The sequence below is a fragment of the Juglans regia genome, chromosome 3 (assembly GCF_001411555.2).
Source record: "Juglans regia cultivar Chandler chromosome 3, Walnut 2.0, whole genome shotgun sequence".
NCBI lineage: Eukaryota > Viridiplantae > Streptophyta > Magnoliopsida > Fagales > Juglandaceae > Juglans > Juglans regia.
Genome location: NC_049903.1, coordinates 4,200,567 through 4,225,879, shown reverse-complemented (window position 1 = coordinate 4,225,879; position 25,313 = coordinate 4,200,567). Strand labels below are relative to the sequence as shown.

Below are 25,313 nucleotides of genomic sequence, written 5' to 3'. Positions count from 1 at the left end.
AATTATGGGGATGCTGCTTCTTCCTGCCTATCACCAGCCAAATGGCTAAAACCTCCTTGCACGATCCTCAGATGAAAATAACATCTATTAAGCGGATAGCTAATCCATTGATGATTATAATTCTCATTAAGCTTCTTAGGCAACAAAAATCTTATTGTGGATATCTTGCAGTTTTCTGCTTGAGTGCTACTAGGGTGCCGCAGCGTGCCCCTTAAGCAAAATTTTATTTTTTATTTTTTTATTCATATTTTTTTAATATTTTTAAATATTTTTAAAAAATAAAAAAATATCAATACACTAATAATCACTTTTTTAATCAGTAAGTAAAAGAAAAAAATGTAAAAATAAATAAATAAATGTATGAGTGAACAAAATGAGACAGCATAATAGTATTATTCTAACCGGTGCCTTTTTCTGTACCAATAAACTAGACAAGAAATTACATACTTGCATGGAAAACGTTAGATAACCCCTTATAAAGCCTAATAATTACGACGTTACATATTGCATTCTCTTCCAAGACATCTATTTCAGAACCAAAAAAATACGTTAACAAATGAACAATAGATACTTCCTGAGTCTTGAGCTCCCCTACCACTTTTGCATAAATAATATGGAATCGTGGAGTTCATCTAATTTCCATTCCTTGCCCAATGGCAGCAGCAAGCTGCTTCTTGAGGTTGAGGACCTCGATTCCTTTTGAAGCCAACCGGTCCTTAAGTTTTCCTGCTGCCTCCTCATATCTCTTGTTCATGAGATCCGACTCCTCCATTGTTTCCCTGTATCTGCTACGGAAGGCATCTAACTTTGCTTGCGTCCCTCTGAGTCTCATTCTAAGCTTTGCCTTCTCCTTGCTGTTGTCGACTTCATCCTGTTAAGTAAATCTTTATAAGAAAGTGCATGCGCATGTTTCTCTTTCAAGGACAGTTTGTCTGAAGGTGTAGAAGAAACTAAATGGAAAATAAGATAAAACTAATGGGCTGAATAAAATCCTGAATGACTATATCTATTTGCACGTCTAAGGTACTCCCTGTATCCCATCATGGCAAGATGCAGAAAATCATGTGGTCAGTACAGCTGTCAGAGATGCAACCATGTGTCACATTCATAATGTCCATGAAACACTCCTAGCTGGTCCAAACAGAAATCCCTTTATAAAAAAGAGAAAAAGCGGATTTGGTACAGCTTCACATTCATGGTTTACACATGAAAATTTCACTAAATAATCTCAAGCAAACATAAGGCTGTTGGGGGTAAAGTGTGGGATGGCATGGAAGTAGTCATCAATGTGTCGTCTGACTATGAGGTCATATTGCACCTCATATGTTGTTTTTTCAGTTTAATCTTACCACATGCAGGTAATGCATCACAGACCACAAGGGGACAAAGTTTAATTACACCATATTTTAAGAACTCCATCTTTATTTCTAATAAAAAGCAACAGGCCAATGTTCAGTGCAACAGTATGTCTGTCTAAGGTCGTAAGTGTAGGTGTACAAGCTCAATTTTCTAAAGCGGCCAGTGCATGCAAAAATGAAAATGATAAAATCTTATCTAGGCCAGCCTCCCCAGAACCCTACTTTGTTGGTACCAATGCACTAGGTTATGGCTTTATTTATGATTCTGATAAAATGCTAGCAGCCCAATAATTTCAAGCAGGAAGAAACTTACCTTGTGCATCTTAACTTCCATGCTGGAAATTCTCGTATTCAGTTCCTCCACTTGGGCTTTTGCCTCAGATAACTGGCAATGCACGCATCATACAAGCATTCTCAGACATTTTGGACAATAAATAAGAAGAAAAATTTTGAACCTACCATGTCATTGCAATGCTTCTTGCGAAATTCCATTTCAATGACCTGTCTCTGCTGCTCCTCAATCTGAGATATCAGTTTATCCCTTTCCTTCGTCATAAGAAGAAGTTGGTCACTAAGATTCTGCCAAGGAAAGCACTTGCATCGTTCAAAAAAATAGGTATATTCGCATTTTCTCAAGTTGCATGGGATGTTTTCTATTCTTTTAAAAATAATTTTCTTCAGCAAATAATGTTTTTGGATGAAACCTGGAGGTCAGTAGAAAGTTCCGATCTTGAATCTAACTCTCTAATTTGGATCAACAAATCTTCTCGTTCTTTGTAGAGAAAGCTAAGCTCCCTCTTAAGCATTTGCACGTCCCCGTAAGCATTATGCTCTAAAGAGAGCATCTCTGAATTTGACTGCAATATCTGGACGACAAAATGCAAAGTTAGCTATGAATACCAGCTAGTTATAGTTAAGCAGTGCTACAACCACAAAGATGAACCAGAAGCTAAAGCAAAAGAACTGACTTCTTGAGATTGTTCACTCTCAACATTATCCACTTTTTTGACAAATTTCAACTCATCAATCTCGAAAGACTTTTCCATGCTGCAACAATTTCAAACAGAAACATAATGGTTTGGTTTATTGAGACAATTACAGCACTGACGTCAAAAGAAAATTAACCAGAAATAGAGCAGCACAAGAAACAATTATGTCAAAGTGCTGCAACATACACATGAAAGAACGAAAACTTTAGGGACATATTGTCTGTCCTTAGAAGAGATTCCTAAACTCCTCAACAATGTGTTCAGGGAGGTTGCAGAAAAAGGACTACAGATATTATTGGTAAACGTATGTACCATTAGCCTGCTTCACTGCGCTAGGGGTAGGGAGGGTAAAATACTTTACCTAGCATCTGGTTTAAAAGGGATGTTTCTCAACACATGAACCTACCTATTTTCAAACCTAATAACAAATATTGGGACGTTACTCTGTGAACAACAAAGGAAGCAAGGACCCATTCCAATCATTCAAGAGATGGGAGCAACTGCCCGGTTTGGATTCAAGAATCACTCCAACTCATCTCAAGTTTTCACACAAAATGTAATAAACAATTCAATTTTTTCAAATCTCAAAACAATAATAATATTAAAAAATAATATTCTAACAATATTTTATTCAACTTTCAACTTCCATCTAAAATCATCTCATCTCACTATCCAAACCTCACCTAAATTTTACTAAGGCTTCCAAAACCCAGTCCATCACTCGCAATGTGATAAATTGTGGTAGACGCTTAAATAAGAAATATTATATATTGCAAACAATCCATTTCTGGCTTAAAGTGACGTCAATCTGAAGAGAAAAATACTTCAGCATGCTTATTCTTAATTTGGTTGTTTAAAGAATTAAAGAAACTTGAGCATTGCATAAAGGTTTTCTCAACGTAATGTAGATTAACTTCCATGTGTGGAGCTAAGAAGGTTCTGCAGTTATAAACAAAAAATCGGGCCACTATCTACATGTCATTTGTCCTACCCACACTCTGCACGCAGGTTTGAGCCAGATGGGGAAAGAGTTTGATTGAGTAAAGGTGCAGGGGAGGGTTACTCCTCACTACGGTACAACTAGTAGTCAAAATGGATTTAACTAAAAACACATAGTTAGCAAGAACAAGAAGATGGCTTCGAGGGGGGGGAGGACAGAAACTAACCTGCATTGCTTTTCCCGAACTACATTCTTCTCAGAAGAAGTTAATCTTTCCCTGAGAACCCTACATTCTTCTTGACAGGATTCCAGTTCATTCCTCACCTTATATATTAAAGTATACATAATCAAAATATAAGCAGATGTATCCATGCGAATGAGAACACAATAATTTATGCAATCCAAACATTGTGTGTGAACAAGAGCAAAGCACAATTTTGCAATTCTAACATGTATGTAAATCATATTCTGTGAGAAATTAAAAGGAATAGTTACAATCACTTCGGATTTATCTGAAGGCATGGTGAAGATACCTTTCATAATATACCAAGAGGGAAGAAGGAAAAATGCATTCAGATATAATATAAAAAAAATAAAAGAAGCAATTTAAAGCATGTCTATACTAAGATTATGTACAAAGAGTCAAGTTCAACAAACAATAAGAATGCATAATATTATGCTTGAACATTTTGTGTTTTTAGATTTCTTTTTCCCCTATGAACATGTCATTGTACTACTTGTACAAAGAAGCATTGTTTTAGATTATCTAATTGTTCAAATGTATTCCAAGGATGCAAAAATGAGAGATACACTTGAAAGAAATAATTTCCAAACATGAGTAGCAGTCCAATTTTGTGGATGCCTTGAAAAGGATAAGAGGCAAACATGGAACAAAATAACCTCATTGCTTTGTGTTCCCAGAAAATTGAGATGCCACCAATTTCATGGCAATAAGACAATTTTAAATTCTCCCACCAAATACTTGTGCATGTCTCATGTATTTGAGAAGAGGATTATGTTGGTTACCTCTTGCGACAACCCAAGAAAAGCCCAAGCCCATACTCGAGAACTAGTCAATGTTACAATTGGAGCCCCTTAGAATCATTATATAGGGCAAGAACTTCTCCTCAAACAATGTGGAATCTCATCCACCACCTATTCATACTAAACCTGGGATATTACACCTCTACTGACCACTCAAAAGTACACATGTATGCTGAGAAAAAACAAGACGGCTAATGTTTTGAAGGGATGATGTTTAACCCGATGAATAAAATACCAGATGAAAGTTGCAAAGGAAGACTTGTGGTGGAGACAATGCGCTCCAGAAAATTTTTAAGGCTTCTATAGAACCATGAACTCATGACTTAACAACAATAAATAATAACCAACACCAAAAACAATGTAAATCTTTCAGACATGCATGCAAACTCCTAAAGATCAGTTAACAGGTAGGGATCGTACCTCTGTCATTCCTCTTGATAACTTCATAATCTCCACATCATATAGCTTTCCTTGCTCTTCTATGGCTCTGACGGAAACTCTCTCTTTAGTGGACCATATTGCCCTTTCCTCCTCCATTTCCAAAAGGGAATCAGATAGTTGCTACAAACACAAGGATACACTCTAATGACCAACTTCATACCAACAAAAATATCACTCGCATATACAAGGTAAACTCTTAACCCAAACTTAAAATACCATTGCCAGCTCTTCCTTTTCTTCTACCAACTTTCTAATAGAGTTTTCCATCTTCTGCTGGTTGGATTTATAATCTTCCACATATTGTCTCTGGAGAGAGAAGAATCAGATGTCAAATTTTATTTTATTTTATATATAGAGACAGACAGACAGATAGAAGGAGGAAAAGAATTTTAGCAATTTCACAATTGAAATTTAAAAAAAAATCATGAAAACAAGGGAGATGTAAGGAGATATGCAGAAGCTTACAAGAGCTGAAACCTCTTCCTTCGACACATTCAGATCCTTGCTTGATATTTTCATCTGCTCGGACAGGGCTTCTATTTCTGAGGCCATACACTCATTTCTCAATATAGCCTCTTCTTTTTCCCTGTATGCAGTGGCCAACTCTTCTTCCAATGAAGCAATAGCTGTCTCATATTCAAATGCAAGAACTTCTAGTTTTTTGTTTCCTTCCTGAACACCAGAAAAGAAAGAGAAAATAATTAGCCTACTATCAGAAATGGACTTAAAATTACTCTTGTGGAATATTAGGGGGTTGAATGTGGATGAAAAACACCTTGGTGTAGAAGTTGCTTAAAAAGTGGAAGGTTGATATTATTTGTCTTTAGGAGACAAAGTTGGAATATATGACCAGCAATGTTCGAAATGACAGGACGTTCAAAGACAAGGAGAGATCTTTTGAGGATCTTATAACTTTTTTTGTTAGAATGTTATTCATATGGGCCATAGCTATAGATTTTAATGGTTTAGACCTGAATGATTTTCTTGTTTCCTTTTCTTCATCCTAGATAGGTGTTCCTCTTGTATACCATCTTGTGTACTTTGGGCTATGCCTATTCTATTAATAGTCGTTTACTTATCAAAAAAAAATATGACCAGCAATGATGTTTGTAACTTGTGGGGATGTCAATATATTGAGCTTTGTTTAGATTTACAAGGAGTTTCTGAGGGGATTTTTACTCATGTGGGAGGTAGAACCGTAGAAGGGTGATGGAAAAGAATGAAAGCTGTGTAGGAGAATTTATGGCGACTTATTCATTCAAAAATTCGAGAGCTCGGTCTGGTGTCCACGGTCATAATTATGCTATCATAGAAGGTTTCTGTGGAACAAGTTGGCTGGATTAATTAGCTAGTGGAACTTGCCTTGGTGCATTGTGGGAGAATTCGAAGTTAGTAGGGCCCTTGGAGAAAGGTTGGGCACAGCAAGTTATCAGCGTGCTATGGGCGCATGGGGTTCTCTAATTTGAGTTGTTAGCAAAATCTTATTGATCTCCCTATGGCTGCCTGGCTGGGACCAACTTACTGGGAAAATTCTACTTGGTCCCGAAAGTATCGATATCTCACTTTCGAAGGACCATTCTACCACAATAATGTGTCTCCTCCAATTATCCAGGGTAAGAATCTTCCCAATGCAATCTTCCTAACAAAAAAAACCCACTTTTGAAGGAGCCTTACTCCTCCAAATAGTCTTCCATGTAAAGGAAATGTTGTCGTGGGAGAGTAATGCATTATAGAATCACTTAACCTCAAAATCCCCTTGCTTGGTTATGCTCCAACACTTGTCTCCACCACCTTGTCTCAGCTAAAAGCATACAACCAAGTATAGAAGGAGGTAAAGCAACCCACCTTCCAATACAAAACCGCAAGTGTAAACTCCACTTCCTATTGAAGATAGCCATTGGAGAGCTGTAGATTGTTCATCACCAATTCTTCTATTTTTTTATATATAATAATACAAGTAAATATGGATTTTATTGAGAATAACAATAGGCGTATCCCAAGTACCCACAGGTCGTAAATAGGAAAAACGAGTAGTTGGAATTAGAAACCAATACAAAGAAATCATGGAGACTTTTGAAATTATGGAAAGTTTTGAGAATGTCGGTAGATCCATCTTATTGGCTACCAAGTTTCCTAAAGTCATATAAGAGTCTATCGCCCAACAAAGTAGTGCTTAGTAGAGTTGCATAAGACAGTAGAAGATCAGAAGTTGAAACATATGAAAAACCCACGCATTCTTGAAAGTACTAAAACACAAGTATGTTAGATAATCATTCTTCTACATTAACACTCAAAGCTCAATACACCTATATTTTACATGTTCAATGCAAGATAATATAAGAAATGGATCGTAAGTCCCACTTTCATCACCTGCATTGTTTGTTCAAAAAAAACACTCGAACCCTTGGCCCTTTTAGGATCAATAACTGAATCACGCCTTCTACCCGCAACTGAGTCACGTTTGCTAATATCACGCTCAAGAAGAGAGTTTTGACCAAGCAATCGTTTGATCTCTCGTTCAGCAGATGCTTTCTCACCCTACAATTGTGCATCCAAGTCAGTGAAAGATGATTATCTAAATTAGAAGTTTGATTGCTAGATAAAGAAATCAAGACAGAGAGTATGAGACTTCTAGTTTGGTTTTCTCCTGGACAGCATTTTTAAGCTTGAACTCAGTCTCTTTCAGCCTTGCTTTTGTTTTCTCAAGATCTTTTCTCAAATTTTCCTTATCTTTGGCCATGGAACTAGATGATAAACTCGATAGTTCTTTTTCAAGAGCTTGAATTTGAAAAAGAAAATGTTCCTTTTCCAAATCCTGCTGTTCCAAAAGTTCCTGCAAGAGAAGTCACTTTCAGGAGAATGCACATTGAAATAATCCATAAGAAGCCAATAAAAGCTTACTTTTAAGGATAATTCAGTATTTTGAGCATCTAGTCCTTGATTTTGCAGCTGTTTCTGGATATCAACAGTTTGATTGTACAAAAGAAGCTGAAACACAAATATTACCATAGCAAAAATCTTCAGGATAATGTCAGAAGTATCACAATCTCACACATACCAAAACATAAAAATGACCGCACCTTCTCATCCTCAAGTTCAGAAACTCTCTTTCTCATGTGACAAGTTAACTTCTCTTGGTTGCTGATTATTGCATTTTGTTGCACAGAACTCTGGTTGATCTGATTCCTGAAATCCTGAAAGAAAATTGAATGTAACAGTAATGAAACAATTTTTTTTTCAGATGACAGTAATAAAACAATTGAAAATAGATATTATGCCATATTAGTTGAACATGGAAATAGTCATCACAAGAGATTCAAGAGAACTCACAAGGAACGCATCAAATAGTGCAGAAAAACTTTTAGAGTCCTCATCCACAAGAGACAAGACACTCTTATCAACTTCTTTCAAGTTTCGAACTTCCAACAATAGTTCTTGGAGTTCCAGTGAAAGCTTGACAGAAAATTCGGAATTCCCATCCTAAATGAAGGTCCTAAAGATCAGTTGCATAACCATGGGCAAGACACGATTTGTATATGATTAATACAACTTGCAGTTATGAAATTTGCCCAAAAATCTGAAAGAGCGTACTGAGAAGCAGGAGATACATACGCCAGCGCTCTCAGATATATTGGAATTCAGTTGCTCACGGGCCATCCTGGCCTCCTCCCGTTCAAACTGAAGCTCCTCATAGAGCTAAGCAAATTAAACAGTATTTACCAATTAAAAATCGTATGTGGCATAGGTCAGAAAAATCAAAAGCTTGAAAAAATAAAGTCAAAAGGATCAGATTCTTGTGGATATTCCAAAATAAAATTGGAGTGCGCCGTAGGGCATAGGCACACACAACCACATGAGATTACTTATCCAGACTCTAAAAATGCTCTACAAATACTGCTAAAACTTAGATCATCCATTCACCAAAACAAATCCACAATAAATACAATAATTAGCATGTATACTATTTTGCCCACTTTTTAGGCTGATGCAGGAGTTGGAGCCTTTGGTTTCCTAAAAATGTAAACAGGTTTGGTGAAGATTGGATGTTACAGCCTTGTTTGGGAAATAAAAATTTAGAAAAAAAACTATTCAGTTTTTTTTTTTGGGAAAAAAATAATCTTTAATCCTCTTTTTTTATATAATTAAAATCATCTTTAATCCTCTTTTACACACCAAAAAAAAAAACTCATCTCTCAAATGATTTTCATCTAATCATTTGAATGATATTCTTAATTTAAAAACAAGACAAAATAAAAAATTCACAAAAACCCAAAAAAACTCTCGACAAAAACCTCTCCAAACATCATTCCAGTCAAACTAATCACTTTTTTCAAACTCTAATAAAAGTATATCTCAAAAGCTTTCACAATCCAAACAATTACAGCATCTAGGAATAGGCATGTTGAGGTCAGAACTTTTATAGCATTTAAGAAAGAGCAGATTCTTGTTTTCCTTGGAGAAGCATTTGGCAATAAAGTGACATATTTAATCAATTCCCTGGATAAGATTCCAAACAGGTAAAAGTCAGCGTCAAATGTATGATACATATTTCAAGAAAACTCCAAAGGCACCTCAATTTGTTATGCTGCAATGAAAACCTAGACTTAAAAAAAACCTTCAGAAGTCCATTCCACTTTAGGCCCGCAATGCATCAATCCATTCTTTGAGGCTCCTAAACCCCTATTTCTTCCCTCCACAAAAAGAAGTAACAGTAACTATAATTCCTAGGCTTGCATCTTGACTTTAGCATTTGGAACAAACTACTTTAAAAGCTAACATAATAGACAGCGATGCAATAGGAAAAAACTGTACTCATATTAGCTAAATGCTTGTTTAAAATTTATAATGGAGTAAAAATTCTTTGTTATCAAATACAGCTTATCGAGGCAATGGATTCAGTTTCCCAATTGCCCAGATGATTTCAGTCAAAGACAATTAAAACAAATATCACAGGTTCATATCCCATGCCAAGACCATGCACGATTTAGACAATGACTACCTCTTTAAACTTCTCCCTGGCACATATGTGCTGCTCTGTTGCCAGCTCAACAACACTATCAAGATTATGCTGGCTTGAAGACTTCTCCATTTCCAACATCTTAATCTGTGAAACAGGCAATTTAGAAAATTAAAATTAAATCCAACTCAAATATAACAAATTGGAAAAAAAATTAAACAAACCTGCTCTTGAAGCCGCTTGATCACAAGAATAGCTTCCGACTCCCTTAAACTAACATTTTTGTCCCCATTAATGGTACATTGATTGACATGATGCATGGAATAGTTCTTAGAATTCTCACCCCAAAGCAAATCGGCCTCACCAAGCTTCCTAATTAGGCAATCAATTTGAATCTCGTTCACAGTTCTCTACACCCAAAAGAAATACCAGAAAAATGTATATGATGTAAATAAAATGAGCAACCACAATGTGCTAATGTCTTGATGGAATAAAAAAAAAAAAAAAAGAAGACACACCAAAGTCTTGTATGTACTTACTTTTTTTTTTTTGACTTTTTAGAATATTATTGGGTAAAATGTAATTGACTGCTAGTTAAATAATTAACATTCTCCATTTGACAGTTTAAGCTTTTGGAACAATGACTTAACATAATATCAGAGCAACGCTTCCATGTATGAACCCTAATTCCACGCTTTATCTTCCATTCAATTAAATATTCTATGTTTTAGAGCTCAACTCATAAAAGGATCTCAAAATATTGAGTAACTAGGTTAAATTCATCAATTTCTCATCATCCTTTTTTTTTAACAATTGGTAAATTAACAAGACGGTCCAATATCCCCAGTGCTTTTGACACTTTTAATGATATACCCTCGCACTTCGATTTTATAATCATGCCCTTTGTAGCATCCGACCTTTTTAATCAAGCACTTCCGTCCCACTTTTGTCTGGCTTAGAACAATCCTTTAATTCCAAAAATGCCCACACCCAAACCCACATTTCCCTTGCCCAAATCCAGTTTCTTTTACTTCCACAGCAATCCTTTAATTCAAGGCTCATCCATCATCCAGCAATAATCGGTCCTCGAAACACTCAACAACCTAATGTCACTAAACACTGTTGCCCAATACCATCTCAAGTCACTAAACAACCTAATAATAACCCCAAGACCAATGTCGCTAAACACTGTTGCCCAATACCGCTGCACAAACAGACCAGCAGCAAATCCTACAGAATCACTATGTACACTGCACAAACCGACATCAATGGTGCTCAAAACATTAAAAATACTGGAATAAAGGCTATTCAGCATAATCCCAATAAAAATCCAGAAAGATTTTAAAGGAAATTTATATAAATTAGTGCATGAAAAAAATTTAGACCATGCTGTTTTCCTCAAGTACCAAACTGTCCCCAAATGGCTTCAACACTCCAATGCCCTCAAACCCTCGCCTTAATTTCCACTTAAAACCCAATTCCCCTCCAATCCTACCCAACTTCATCAGACCCAGCAAATGGAAAACCTATCATACTCATCCTACTCAAATCCTAAGGATTCTTCCCCTTGCTCTTGCAAATCAAGTGCATCAACCCATCCTAGGATGAGTCATTGCCTTCTTAAAAGCAACAAAATCAAATTCATGAACAATTATCGCATCAAGATCCAGTCCAACTCCAACAATAATGATGATATATAAAAAATTGAGGGCTTGCAACACAAGACCGGGCTAATCGTTTATGGTCTGAGAGAGCCCCTTGGGTGTTGGAAATCCAAGCAACAATGGTGACGGTGGTCATTTGGTTGGATCTCCAAGAGCTATGAGAGAGAGAGAGAGAGGGAACAATTGGACTAGGAGAAACATTCTCCTATAAATCAGATAGAAGTGCTTGATTACAAAAATAAGGTATCAAAGGAGGCATGATTCATAAAATTTAATATTGAGAAGGATATCGATAAGAGCGGCTTAAAGCACAAGGGGTGTTATGATATGTTACCTTAGACTATCATTAAATGATAGAAAAAGGTATTAAACATAAATGATCACCTGAGTTTCGAATTTCAAAAGCAAATCTTCATAGTCTGCTTGCATTTCTATTAATTCATTGCCCTCCTGCCAAAAGTTCAAATATTAGGTTTCCAATCAAGTGCAAGAAGAAGGAGATGAAAAGGTATGTCACAAACCATGGGTAAGCTTTTCTTCCTGAGTGGTGCTTTTCTCCTATTTGTTACATGTAATAGAGCACATGGTCCAGGAAGAGAGCAACCTTCTAATGCATTTATTTTATCTTCATCATCTTGTTTGCGTGAATCATCCAAAGAAGCTTCAAATTCATTCTCCAATTCTTCAAAAGGAAGAAGCGGTCCAATATTATGCAATCCTCTCCTAGGTTTTACACCAGAAGCCTTCGATTGGATAGTATAAGATGCCTAAAGTTCAGTAGAAAAGTATTAGCTTCCATTTTTTTTACGTACTGAAGTAACTGACCTGAAAGCTTAGTTTTATTTTTCTAAACGCTAGAGTTCATATAGTACAGATGTTGTGACGCTCCAATGGAAGGCCCAAGTCACATGGCCTTTACTCCAAAACGACTAGTCAATGATACAATTGGAGGCCCATCGAAACTATTATAAAGAGCAAGAACTTCACATTCCCAAGCAATGTGACATCACATACACCACCTACCCTTATCACTAGAATGGGGTATCACAACCTCCCGCCCTTAAACTCCCGACGTTCTCATCGGAATCATTATAAAGAACAAGAACTTCTCATTCCCAAGCAACATGGGATTTCATAGCAACCTAAGCTATGAAAGATAATTCACATCTATTTACCCAAACCCCTCACCCTATTATGCTAATGTCAACCGAACATGACATGGGTAAAAGTATAGCTGGCAGATGCTAAAGGTTGCAATTAATCGAAGTGGATAAGAACCCACATCCAACATCCATACCAACTCCAAGAAACATTTTCTTTTCGGGTAAGTACCCAAGTCCATGTAACATGGAATAACATCACGCACAAACTTTTTGTTGATCGGTAAACAAAATTTTATTGATCATCAGAATAGGCAAAAGCCCAGGCATACAAGACATATACAAGAGCGTCGCCTTAGCATGCTAGTTCAGTGAAACAAAAATTCATGGAAACTCATTCCATTGAAATCAATTACAATCGATCAATGAAGTAAAGTATTGAAAAACAATTTCCTAAGCTCTTCCATTGATCGCTCTCAATCTTCAAAGCTTATGTCATTCATTCCCTCCAAATGCACCACCATAGGCATATATTGAGACCATCTTCCATATCGTTGCAATATGAAAGTTACCCTAAAGACCTCTCCAAAAAACTAAGAGATTGATTACACTTCTAGACATCACCCAAGTTAGTCATGCACAAACTTAAATTTGTAAAATTTTAAGGTCTGAAGCCTTCTTTACTTGTGATTACAATCAAAAGTGGGATGCTAAAATCAAGACTCCCAACATGCCAGCCCTAGAAGTCAAGTGATAGACCAGAAAGAAGTAACTTATCAACCACTGAACCACATTCCAACTTGTCTAGAAAAGAAAAAAGAACTACAGTCCCACTCTCATAAGCGGGTCATCAGCAAAAAGTAATAGTAATGAAAACTAGAAAATAAAATAAAAAAGATTGAATAGCACCATCCTTTGATTCCAATCCACTCAACCCACCTTATGAATATCACCTTATAACCAATCAAGGAACTCGCAAGATAAAAGAAGAAAAAATATACTGATGGATCTATAAACACAAAATGAAAGCAGTTTATCATGAATGGTACATCAGGTAACCAAATCAGACACGATTGTAATATACAGAAAATATCACCTCTCCAAGAACCTCTCGGGAAAGATTTCCCGGGCACCACGTATCCCGTCTTTTATCCTGCTAAAGAAACAGCAGAAGTTTATCAAGAACCAAAGAGAGATTGAAGAAGGGAGGGAATCAACAGGGTGATATTTATAGTACAAAGAGAGCACAAACTGCAGCTGAGAAGTTGCTAGAGATGCTTATTCGTAGAATATTGTCAACATAGGAAAGCAACAAATTAATGCTGGAAGAAGAAAATTAGACCCCTTTTTACTAAACCGTATTCATGAGTTCAATTCCATGAAGCAAATGTTGTCCTAATCATATAAACCCCACGAAGTTCATTTCTGTCATATGGATAGATGAACCATAGCCTAGTGAAAACAACCAATCTAAATAAGCTGAGAGTAGAAAGTTGGATTCATTTCTACGAGGAATTTATTTACATGCCAACAGCATATATCTAATGTACAAATATTGACATGGTACAACCTTTTTACTACGATCACGATTCTCATCCCTCGTTGAATACAAGACCATCGTGCTCAAGTTTTCAATTTGCTTAGCTTGCTCTTGCACCCTCTTCTCCCATTCAGCTTGTGCTTTCTTTTCTTCCTCCAATTCCAAAGCTATGCGCTCTCTCTCCAATTCAGTCTGCCAGGCCAGTATCACAGCTTTTAATTTAGACATACGGGTTCTTCTGAATATTATAAATCATAAACTGAACATTGTCGAACCTGTAGCAGTGTATTCCGCAGATTGAGGATTTCCTCTTCTAAATGCTCTGAATGAGAACCCTGAAACAAAAGCAGAAGCATTAATAAGATGATGATGATGATGCAAATTGGAAACAAGCTAATATTACCAGAAACATTTCCTAAAAGATTCCAAACAAATAGACAAACCTGGAGTTTGGCTCGGAGTTCCTCAATTTCTTTCTTTTGACGCTTTAACAAAGCAGCATCTGTTAAAATCTGCCTCGAAATAACAAACTAGGTTGACACCAAAGCAACTAGAATGCAACATATAACAGGTGAATAACTGATGAAAACAAATTTAGTAACACAAAACATCTTAGGAAATCTGAACTCGACTGCAAGAAAGAATGTGAAAGAGATCATGTCAAACATGCAAGCCAACTTAGGATAAAACCTCATTCACACGAGCACAGTTTGTAACGCGTAAAGCTCTGCTTGCAAATTGTAGACTGCTTTTAGTCTCGTCAGCATGGACCTGCCACCAAACATAAAGTGCTAAGGAATCAGAACTAACATACACACATCATGGTGAAATCAGCTCAATCCCCCTGGTTAATAGTCTTTTTTTATCAACCTTGGTTTATGGTTGATAAATCTAACTTTTGGCATAAATTAATTCCTCCTTTTAAAACTTTGAAAAAAATGGCATGTACAAAATTTTGTTCAAATTAATGGTTACAGAACTTGAGAACGAACGGAAACCATAAACAAAAAAGGTAGTTCATAGAGTCTCTAGTCTATTTTCATGTTCCGATATCTCCATTATCTTTTTTTTTATCAATAAATAAGAATTGTATTAAAATAGGCGAAGCCAAGTACACGAGACATATACAAGAGCAACACCTAAGATACAAGGAAATCATGTACGTTAATGCCATTAAAGTCTATTACAATCGACCAATGGAGTAGAGTATGAAAAATAAAGTTCTAATCTTGTCCATTGTCCGTTCACGATTCTCAAAACTTCAACCATTCCTCTCCATCCATATGCACCACCATAGACATATCGGTATCATCTTCCACATAACTGCAATTTGAGTGGTACCTAGTATGCCTCGCCAATTGGCTAAAAAATCCACAACCCTTCGTGGCATCACTCAATGGAGCCCCGCTCTAACAAAAATATCATTCCACAAACTCATGGCTACGTCACAATGCAGTAATAAATGATCTACCGACTCCCCACTATTCTTGCACATATAACACAAATCTAACACAATGATTTGGCATTTTCGTAGATTATCTAAGGTGAGAATCTTCCCTAATGAAGTTGTCCATACAAAAAAAAAAAAAAGAGGCTTTTGGAGGGGCCTTGGTCCTCCATATGTTCTTCCATGGGAATGGTCTTGTAGAATGTTTCATAAGGGACTTATAAAACGACTGTACAGTAAATCTTCCCTTCTTGGATGGTGACCACAAAATTGTATCAGCTCCTCCGTTCACCCTACAATCATACACCAAATTAAAAAAATCTGTGAAAGTGTCAATTTCCCAATCTTGGACAGCTCTAAGGAACGTGATATTCCATTAGGGAGAGCCACTAGAAAGATCCATGAGGTCAGCTACTCAAGCCTCCTATCTTCGTGCGATGCTATAAAGTGTTGGATAAGCTTCCTTAAGAACTTGACCTCCACACCATAAATCAGTCCAGAATTTGATTCTAGAACCATCCCCAACTGCCAAACGTGTGTATCAATGGAGGTTTGTCCAACCTCTTCGGATGTGTTTCCAAGCCCCACCCCATGAGGTATGCTCACCTCATTCGAGCACCATCCTCTCCACAATCCACCATATTTTAAATCTATGATAACTCTTCACAAAGCTCTCCTCTCCTCATGGTATCTCTATAGTCACTTACCCAATAAAACCTTGTTGAAAACCAACAAATTACGAATTCTCAGCCTGCCTTCACATATTGGGGTACAAACTATAGCCCAATTCACCAAGTGAGACTTGAAATCTTCATCTATTCCCCCCATAGGAAATCTCGTTGCAACTTCTCTAACCGATTAACCACCTTGCATGACATTGGAAAAGGGGAAATACTTTAGCCACGAAAGTAAACCACAAATTGATGTAACTTGATGTAATAAGTCAGATTGTAAAGTTACTTTTATTATAAAGTAGATATAATGGATCTCATGAAACCGCGTCAATTTGTAGATTTACTTTTATGTAATCTCTTTGTGTCTGTAGCAATTCTCATTAGAAAAAGAGATAAGTAATGACTGATTCAGGAATATCCTTTGCACCTTACCGTTCAGTGAAATCTCGCTAATATAGTTTCCATCTACCATGTCATGACTCATCGAATATGTTGAACTACCTGTTTCAGAGTAACTTGATGATCCAAACCACCAGGTTGTGTAGAAGTATGACCTTCAAATATTCTTTTGTTTTCCTTTTATATAAGGTTAAAGTCAACATCTATACCAAAGCAGAAAATAAACCATAATATCAACACTTTCTCAAATACAAGTTTGCATTTCATAATCTAAATGAAAATAAAAGGACCCTAAACTATAGAGGCTAAACTAGAAAAGACACACCACCGACTAGCATATTTTATTTTTGGATAAGTAAAAATTTTATTCAACAAATGCAATAGGTGAAGCCTATGTACACAAGATGTATACAAAAGAAACGCCTAAATACATTCTAATACTAGAAAAATGAGGACAAAAACTCATGGACAGCCCCTCCATTAAGTACAATAGTTGAAAACCAACTAAACAAGGACCACATGAAAAATTTCCAGAGTTCTTCTACATTGCGTTCTCTATTATTAAAACACCTCTCATTCCTTTCCAACCAAATGCACCACATAATGAACAAGGGAATCATCTTCTACACAGCTACCACTTGAGAGCAAGTATGAAGTTTAATCCAACATGCGAGTAAATCTACAACTGATTTTGGCATAACCCAGGTCAGTCCGGATCTTCTAAACACACCATCCCATAACACTTTAGCCACATCACAATGTAGAAGTAGATGATCCACTGATTCCGCAGCTTTCTTGCACAAGAAGCATCACTCCATAACAATCATTCCACACTTTCTCCAATTGTCAATTGTCTGAATATTCCCAATTGTTGTTGTCCATACAAAAAAAGCAACCTTTGACAGAACATGAGCCCTCCAAATACTCTTCCAAGGAAAAGAAATGTAATACTAATTGGACAACATCTTATAATATGATTTAATAGAAAGCTTTTTAGACGCTGTATATCTCCAGTACATTTGATCCCTCTTATGTCGTCTAATATCCACTAAATACAACAATCTGAAAAAATCAGTAACCTCTTCAATTTCCCAATCCTAGACAGGTCTGAAAAATCTAACATCCCAATACACGTCTCCATTAGAGTAACTCATCAACTCTGAGATTAAGGTCTGTTGATTAACAGCCAACCTGAAAACAGCCAGAAAAGCTCTAAACAGTGCATTCTCACAACACCAAACATCAAACCAGAATCAAACTCTTGAACCATCACCTACCACAAATTTGACTTGTTTCTCAAAATTATTCCATCCTTTTCTAATAAATTTTCATAAACTCACCCCATAAGTCTCCTACTCTCATTAGTGCACCATCCCCCTCAATCACTCTCATACTTCCGAACAATCACTCCCCTCCACAACGCTTCCCCTTCCCTATGATATCTCCACAACCACTTCCCCAATAAAGCCTTATTAAAACTACACAAATTACGAACCCCCAACCCTCCGTTAGCAATCGGACAGCAAACTTTTTTCCAGCTTACTAAAGGAATCTCATTCACCTCTCCCAAACCACCCCACAAAAATGCTTTATACAACTTTTCAATATGATTAGCCACTCCAACTAGTAAAGGAAATACTGAAAGAAAGTAAGCTGGAATATTAGAAAGAGTACTCTTTACAAGGGTGATTCTACCCCCTTTTGATAAATACAATATTTTCCACACCGCCAACCTCTTCTCAATCTTTTCAACCACTCCATCCCAAATATACTTTGCCTTGAACGACACCTCCAGCGGGAGACCCAAATATTTCAGGGGCAAATAAGCAACTCTACACCCCAATAATTCCGCCAAATTCCACCAGGACCAGCTCCGATTTACCCAAGTTCACCTTTAGCCTGGATACGGTTGAAAACATAACAAGACAGCCCTCAAAGCCTGAATCTATTCCCCAACAGCATCACAAAAAATGAGAGTATCATCAGCAAAAAACAAATGTGATATAGAAATGAAGCCATTTTTATTAGTTCCCACCGAGAAACCTGATATAAAACTTCCTACCACGGCTTCCACCATACGCCTCAAAGCCTCCATAACAAGAACAAATAAAAATGGAGATAACAGATCCTCATGTCTCAATCCTCTAGAACTCTAAAAATAACCTCAAGGCTGCCCATTAACTAAAACTGAAAGCCTAGCAGTCGAAATACAATGTCTAACCCAACCACACCACCTGTCACCAAAACCAAATCTTCTAAGCATGTAGAAGAGAAAATCTCAGTTTACATGATCTTACGCCTTTCCAATGTCCAGCTTACAAAGAACCCCCGGAACACCTTCCCGCATCCGACTATCTAAACACTCATTCGCAATCAGCACAGAATCAATTATTTGTTGACCTCTAACAAATGCATTTTGGGGTTTAGAAATAATCTTATCCATCACTTTGTTCATTCAATTTGCCAAAACCTTCGAAATTATCTTATAAATTCCACTTACCAAACTAATGGGACAGAAATCCTTCAACTCCGAAGCACCCACGCTCTTAGGGATTAGAGCAATAAATTTGGCATTCATCGACTTCTCAAACTTTTGATAATCATAAAATTCTTGTAGAACCTACATCACCTCCTCTCGCACAATCTCCCAAAAATCTTTAAAAAAAAGCCATAGAAAACCCATCCGGGACAGGAGCTTTGTCTCTTCTCATCCCACATACCACCCAATGCACCTCAATCTCTTCAAACAACCCTTCTAGCCAACTTGCTGTAAACAAATCCACAGCCACAAAATTCAAGCCATCAATTTTAGGTCTCCAATCCATCGTCTCAATTAGGAGAGTACTATATAACTACACAACATGATCTTGAATCTCATCAAGTGTAGAGAGCACATAATTATCAACTTTAATCATCTTAATAGCATTTTTGCGCTTATGAGAGTTAGCCATTTTATGAAAGAAACTAGTGCACTTATCCCCCTCTTTAAGCCATAAAACTCTCGATTTCTACTCCCAAGATATTTCTTCCATCAAAAGTACCCTCTCAAGTTCTAACACCACTTATTTCTTTCTTAACAAAGACTCCTCACTTTCCCCTCAACCTCCAAGGCCCATAGCTACTCCCAAAGAGATTTTTTCTGCTACTCTACATTCCCCAAAACTTCCTTATTCCACTTCTTCAAACCAGCCTTCAAAGCTCCGAGTTTACTTGCCAAAACAAAGTTAGGAGTCCCCACAAGTTGATAAGAGTGCCACCAGCTTCTCACCTTGTCTACAAAACCCTCAACTCAAAGCCACATATTCTCAAACTTAAAATAATGTCTACCCTCACGAATACCCCCACAATCATGTAAAATGGGAAAGTGATCAGAACATACCCTTGGCAATCGTTTTTTACATAACTCCAAATAATGAATCTCCCAAGAGGAAGAGACTAAGAATCTATCCAGCCTTGAACCTCCTCAATAATTAGACCACGTATATTCTCCCCCCACCAAAGGCAAATCCAACAATTCCAAATCAAATATCAACTGAGAAAAATCCTCCACGGCTGAAGACATAGAAGAATTACCCGCCCTCTCAACTGAAAACATGATTGTGATCTTCCATCCCTTCCACTTGCCTCCCATATCTTCTCCAATCTTTGTTGCGATGGTTTCTTCAGAGCCTCCACATATGATTCCTTCTGCCCAACAGTCACCATAGTAGAGGACCTAGGTTTTTCACGAGCTCTATTTATGTCGCCTGAAGCAAAGGAAGACGAAATTTCTTCCTTCAACATTACTCCAAACTTCATCCAGCCCTCTCCCTTCAAACCGTCTGGCACAACAATCAACCCACGCCTCTTATCATGCCCAAACTCAAACACCGTCAAAAAACGACCAAAACTATTATGATTCCTCTACACTACCAAAACTTGATTCCCTTTCCTGCGAGTTCTGAAAAACTCAGAAGAACCCCCTAAAGCTCCTCACGCCCTCACCACTGAAGCCAATCAATCCATCGTTGCAGCATCAATGGTAATAAACTTGACAACCCGACAACTACTCTCCGTTATTCTCCACCACAGATCATTTTCACGCTTAAATTCAAATAATTTTTTAACAAGTAACTTCCGGGCTAACCACATTTGAAAACCACTCTGCAAGACCACTAAACTACTGAACTTTAACCAGATAATCGTTAAAAACTCCGGCAAAAGACATCAGGAATAGACGAAGAAATGAAACTCATAGAGAGAGATTATATATATATATATATCACCGACTAGCATATTTGACAGTTCAGTAACACTTATCACAATCTCTTGGGCAACAATAGATATTTTAAAAGATATGTTTTCTAGCGACAAACCAAGAACCTTACCTATGTCTTGATCACATCCTTCAACTATAGCCATATTGACAATAATTTGATAATATCGGTCATTTACATACTCAATGGTTTTAAAATAACTAGAATCAAGAATATGGATACCATAATCATAAGGTTGACCCATCTCTTCAATTTTTACAAACAATTCACCAATAATTTTCTAAATAAATAAAAACCCAACATTCTGACTAAACAAAGATTGGGATATGTTTGATAGAATTGAAAAAGCATGACAAATGCCTTGGTAGTAACAAGAGAGTCCAAACAAAAAAATCATAAAATCCTGAAGTGGACTGAAAATCCATAAAGAACATAATGATCTCTATGTTCCACTTACACAGGAAAACCAAACTAGAGACTAGGAAGTTGGTGTAGTCCCATTAAAGGAATTTCCTTTTTCTTACGAAAGGTGAAGGATCTTCCCAAAAGTGCTTTGAAATGCAATCTATTTGAAATGCAATATACATCTTTTTCATCAATCACCTAGTCCATATGGTTGTCACTAATCCAACAAAGTTTAAAAGTCTGACATACCAAGGTATGCTAATCATTCATTGTGTCAAACTAACTGTGTCAAGATCGTATCTTTGAGTAGTTTGATTAAAGTAACTAGTACAGCTAATTCACAACCCCAATTCTTGTTACTTTTTTTTATGAGTAACATAAATTTTATTGAAACTAGTAAATAGGCATAGCCCAAGTACACAAGAAGTATACAAACAGTAAACACCTAATTACAAGTTAGAAGCTAGAAAGTGATACAAGAAAATCATGTAACTAGCTCCATTAAAAACACTAGCTGAAGCCCAAAGAAATAAATTATGGTAGAAGAAAACTTTTAAGCCCATATGCAGAACGTTCCCCATCTTCAAAGCTTCGACCATTCCTTTCAATCCAAAGACACCACATGATACATAAGGAATCATTCTCCATAAAAGGAGTGGCAAGGCTAATAAACTTTAGTATATATCAATGAACTATAAAATGGAATAGTAAGATCATGATGGAAGATATTAAAACTTTTTTTTCAAGACAGTGTTCCTTTGGACAGCCTTTATAGGATTTTTTAAGTTGAGTCTTCATGATTTTCTTCTCTTTTCGTATTCCTAGTTAAGTTTTCCTCTCGTATACTTCTTGTGCACTCAGACAATGCCTTTTGAGTTCTTTTTAAGAACTCTTCAATTACTCGCTAAAAAAACAACAAAGCTCAAAATGACTGCACAAATAACTACCTGTGCAAGCGTTATATTACATATTATAGCTGTATTTGAATTTCCACCCAAGGCAGGTTGCAAAATGCGTGTAAGTTTGCTATCTCGATATGGAACATGACCTCTGCAACAAATATTCTACGTAATTAATTTCACATAGGAAAAGAAAACATTTTTTTAAGTGAAAGAGATAACACTCTTAACCAAATCATAAAACCTACCCTTGACTCTCAGCACCTTCACTCAACTTTTTTATCACAGTCCCTAGTGTCATCAGACTCTTATTAATGTGGGAACCCTCTTTGAGCCGAACACCTTCTGCTCCAGTTTTTGCTGCTCGTTCTGAACCAGCAAGGTCCACTAAGTTCTAGAAACAAGAATAAACAACCAGGAGAAGTATGAGTAACATAACAAGAGATCCATCGTGCCAAACGCAATCAAAATGGATAGTCATTTCAAATATAAACAAAAATTGAAAAGGGGGAGGAAATCTAAAATTATTTTTAAAAGGAACAGTAGTTTCAGTAATCACATACCAAAACTGATACACGGACGGCATCACAAGAACTGGCCATATCTTCATCTTCACTTTTGTTCCGACTTTCTATTATCTATTTGAGTAAAATGATAAGGTAGATGAACATATATAACCATATAACTAAATTTTTGGAAAGCTGAATAAGAATACCATGCGGAAGATAGTGTGGGACCGACTACTGTACAGATTCATATTTGTCTCTCCAATATGCCGATGGGCTGAAATTAAATGCAAAAACATAAAAGAACATAAAATAAGCTGCCAGTCTCCTGTATATTTAACAGCAAGGAGCCATCAAAATGAGGGGGGATAAGGAAGAGAAATATCACAGACATTTAAAGATTGAGTTAATTGGTGTTCAGATAGGTGAATATATAAGATAGAAGAAACTCAGAAACAGGGAGCATTTAAAAATCTATGATTGAACCTGAGCAGCTACGTTATCTCAACCCTGGTAACAGTTTGTTCAAAAAGTAAAAGAATAGGTATGTAAGCCGTATAAAAGCATTCAAAGAAGTTAAAAGTGCTTTTTAGCACTACTTAAATGGAGAAGTAACAGTGTAAAACCATAAGATGTATACAAAGTAAAAATTACACTCTCCAAACTCCATGAGATCAAGTACTTGCTCTGGAGAGGCAACAATTTCTTCTCGTAAACCAGCAACATATATTCCCCGCTGCAAGTATAAGGGAAACAGAAAGAACAGTGAGTAATGGCAATATCAAATATCATTATGGTAAATAGCATAGTACCTCAAGACTTTCGTGAATCTGCAGTTTTCGGTGCTCGGGAGCCAACAAATCATTTATTTCCTCATTATAGATCTCCATATAGGACATTCGCAGAAGAAACTCTCGGTCCACATCCTGAAGTGTAAAATAATAACAAGTTCTTTTATAAGTAACTTTTATTAAATGAGCAAAGGGGCGCTACCTTCATACAGGGTGTATACAAGAGAGGCACTCGAATAAGGAGGCAAATGAAAACAGAACGACAAACTCTAAAACGGCATGACAAACTCTAAAAACAAGAAGAAAAGTTATCACTGCCATGAGTTCTCACAATCTTCAAAGTTTTGCAAGTGAGGAGTATTCAAGATAGCACTTTTTGTGATACCCCATATGATATGGATAACTAGGGTACGTGGTGTATGGGATCACACATTGTTTGGGAATGAGAAGTTCTAGCTCTTTATAAGGTTCTATTGGAGCTCCAATTGTATCATTGACTAGTCCTTTTGGAGTATAAGCCATGTGGTTTGAGCCTTCCATTGGGGCGTTACAAATGGTATCAGAGCCTATCCCAACCAGAAATGTGGGACTTGAGCCATACCACTTACAATGGGCAGGCCCGACGAGAATGTCGGGAATTTAAGGGGGGTGGATTGTGATACCCCATATGATATGGATAACTAGGGTAGGTGGTGTATGGGACTCCACATTGTTTGGGAAGGAGAAGTTCTAGCTCTTTATAAGGTTCTATTGGGACTCCAATTGTATCATTGACTAGTCCTTTTGGAGTATAGGCCATGTGATTTGGGCCTTCCATTGGGGCGTTACACTTTTACTTATTTACTTATGAATAATGATATATGCAAGCCCCAAACGTACAATGTCCATTTGAGGCTTATCCTTATCATTACTCTTTACTTATATATTCCAACATAAACAGGAAAAAAATGGGTAGCAGGCAACTCTTCAGTCAGCTATATGGATTGTACCAATACATGAGCCCCAATTAATCATGAAATGCAAATGTGTCAATTTAAAGCAGCATACAGTCTCAATGTCGTAAAAAGTTGTTTAATAAGTTATAAAAATTACCGCGATGGTGTAGGCCAATCACGAATCTAATTAAATAATTTATGGAACATGTAATTAATTTTTTATTCTATTTAGAATACTTCAAAGGGATCTTGTTCTTAAATACCTGTTGAATGGTTTTGAACAAATCATGCACAGAAAGAGGAATGATCCCTGGCTCCGTAGCGGAGCCTCGCATTGTATAGGTTTTCCCACTGTTTGTTTGGCCATAAGCAAACACAGTGCCTACGGCAAAATAGGAGAGAGCAGAAAAATCAAATGCATATAAATTATTTAAAAAGTTTCACAGCCAAATGAGATAGGATGCGAACCATTGAAACCACAAACTGCTGCAGCGACTATTTCCTTAGTGCGAGCCTGATAGACCTCGATAGTCTTGCAGTCTTCTCCGAAAATGCGATCTATAAACCAGAAATTTCAAAAAAAAAAAAATGAAAGTGTAACTCTAAAAATGAAAGAAGAAATGAAAAGAAAAAAATAGAGGGAGGAGCGAGAGTACCGAAATCGAATTTGGAGGAGTGGTTTGAGATGAAAATGGAGTTAGCAGAAATTCTCCAAGGGCTGGTCTTGGCATCCTCTTCCGAGAGAGGTCGAGCACGGACAGCCACCTGTATCCTCTCCATTTCTCACTCAGCTTGGCGATCCTCTGCCTCTCTCCCTCCTCCCTCTGAATTTCCCCCTTCTTTTCCGTTTTCTTTAATTCTTTTATTTTTATGTGTTTTCAGGATCTCAGTTCATTTTCCCGCCTTGAGGCATGAGAGGAGGAAGATTCAGTGCGGAGTATCAAATTACGGAAATAACCTTTGCTGAC

At 36.9% G+C, this 25,313-nt stretch overlaps 1 protein-coding gene across 4 annotated transcripts; it reads right to left on the bottom strand.

Moving 5' to 3' along the window:
• Positions 1 to 368: 368 nt before the first annotated feature.
• LOC109006902 (kinesin-like protein KIN-7O) lies at positions 369 to 25,242 on the bottom strand. 4 transcript variants are annotated; one of them, XM_035688933.1, is made up of 33 exons: positions 25,002 to 25,231; positions 24,814 to 24,903; positions 24,609 to 24,727; positions 23,432 to 23,545; positions 23,274 to 23,355; positions 22,829 to 22,896; positions 22,677 to 22,751; positions 22,362 to 22,507; positions 22,162 to 22,264; positions 14,724 to 14,804; positions 14,477 to 14,545; positions 14,309 to 14,368; positions 14,064 to 14,225; positions 13,590 to 13,646; positions 11,915 to 12,160; positions 11,778 to 11,843; positions 9,954 to 10,139; positions 9,772 to 9,876; positions 8,364 to 8,468; positions 8,103 to 8,252; positions 7,853 to 7,966; positions 7,674 to 7,760; positions 7,402 to 7,605; positions 7,143 to 7,310; positions 5,238 to 5,444; positions 4,989 to 5,078; positions 4,752 to 4,892; positions 3,514 to 3,611; positions 2,327 to 2,405; positions 2,063 to 2,224; positions 1,818 to 1,937; positions 1,672 to 1,743; positions 369 to 871 (listed from the first exon to the last, which is right to left on the bottom strand). In XM_035688933.1, exons 1-33 carry the CDS (start codon positions 25,123 to 25,125, stop codon positions 629 to 631), a joined length of 3,993 nt encoding a protein of 1,330 aa, XP_035544826.1. In that variant the 5' UTR covers positions 25,126 to 25,231; the 3' UTR covers positions 369 to 628. The 4 variants fall into 4 exon arrangements, with proteins under 4 accessions (XP_035544826.1, XP_035544827.1, XP_035544828.1 ...); XM_035688934.1 differs by having other exon boundaries at positions 8,385 to 8,468; XM_035688935.1 differs by lacking the exons at positions 24,814 to 24,903; positions 25,002 to 25,231 and having other exon boundaries at positions 23,306 to 23,355; positions 24,609 to 24,695.
• Positions 25,243 to 25,313: the final 71 nt, after the last annotated feature.

What these genes read in the sequence shown, in the direction of transcription:
- LOC109006902 (XM_035688933.1), bottom strand. Translation starts at nt 25,125, where the DNA reads ATGGAGAGGATACAGGTGGCTGTCCGTGCTCGACCTCTCTCGGAAGAG. An exon ending in CCCACACTATCTTCCGCATG is followed by an intron (nt 22,752 to 22,828) that starts GTATTCTTATTC and finishes TTACTCAAATAG; the next exon opens with ATAATAGAAAGTCGGAACAA. An exon ending in ATACTGAATTATCCTTAAAA is followed by an intron (nt 7,606 to 7,673) that starts GTAAGCTTTTAT and finishes CTTCTCTTGCAG; the next exon opens with GAACTTTTGGAACAGCAGGA.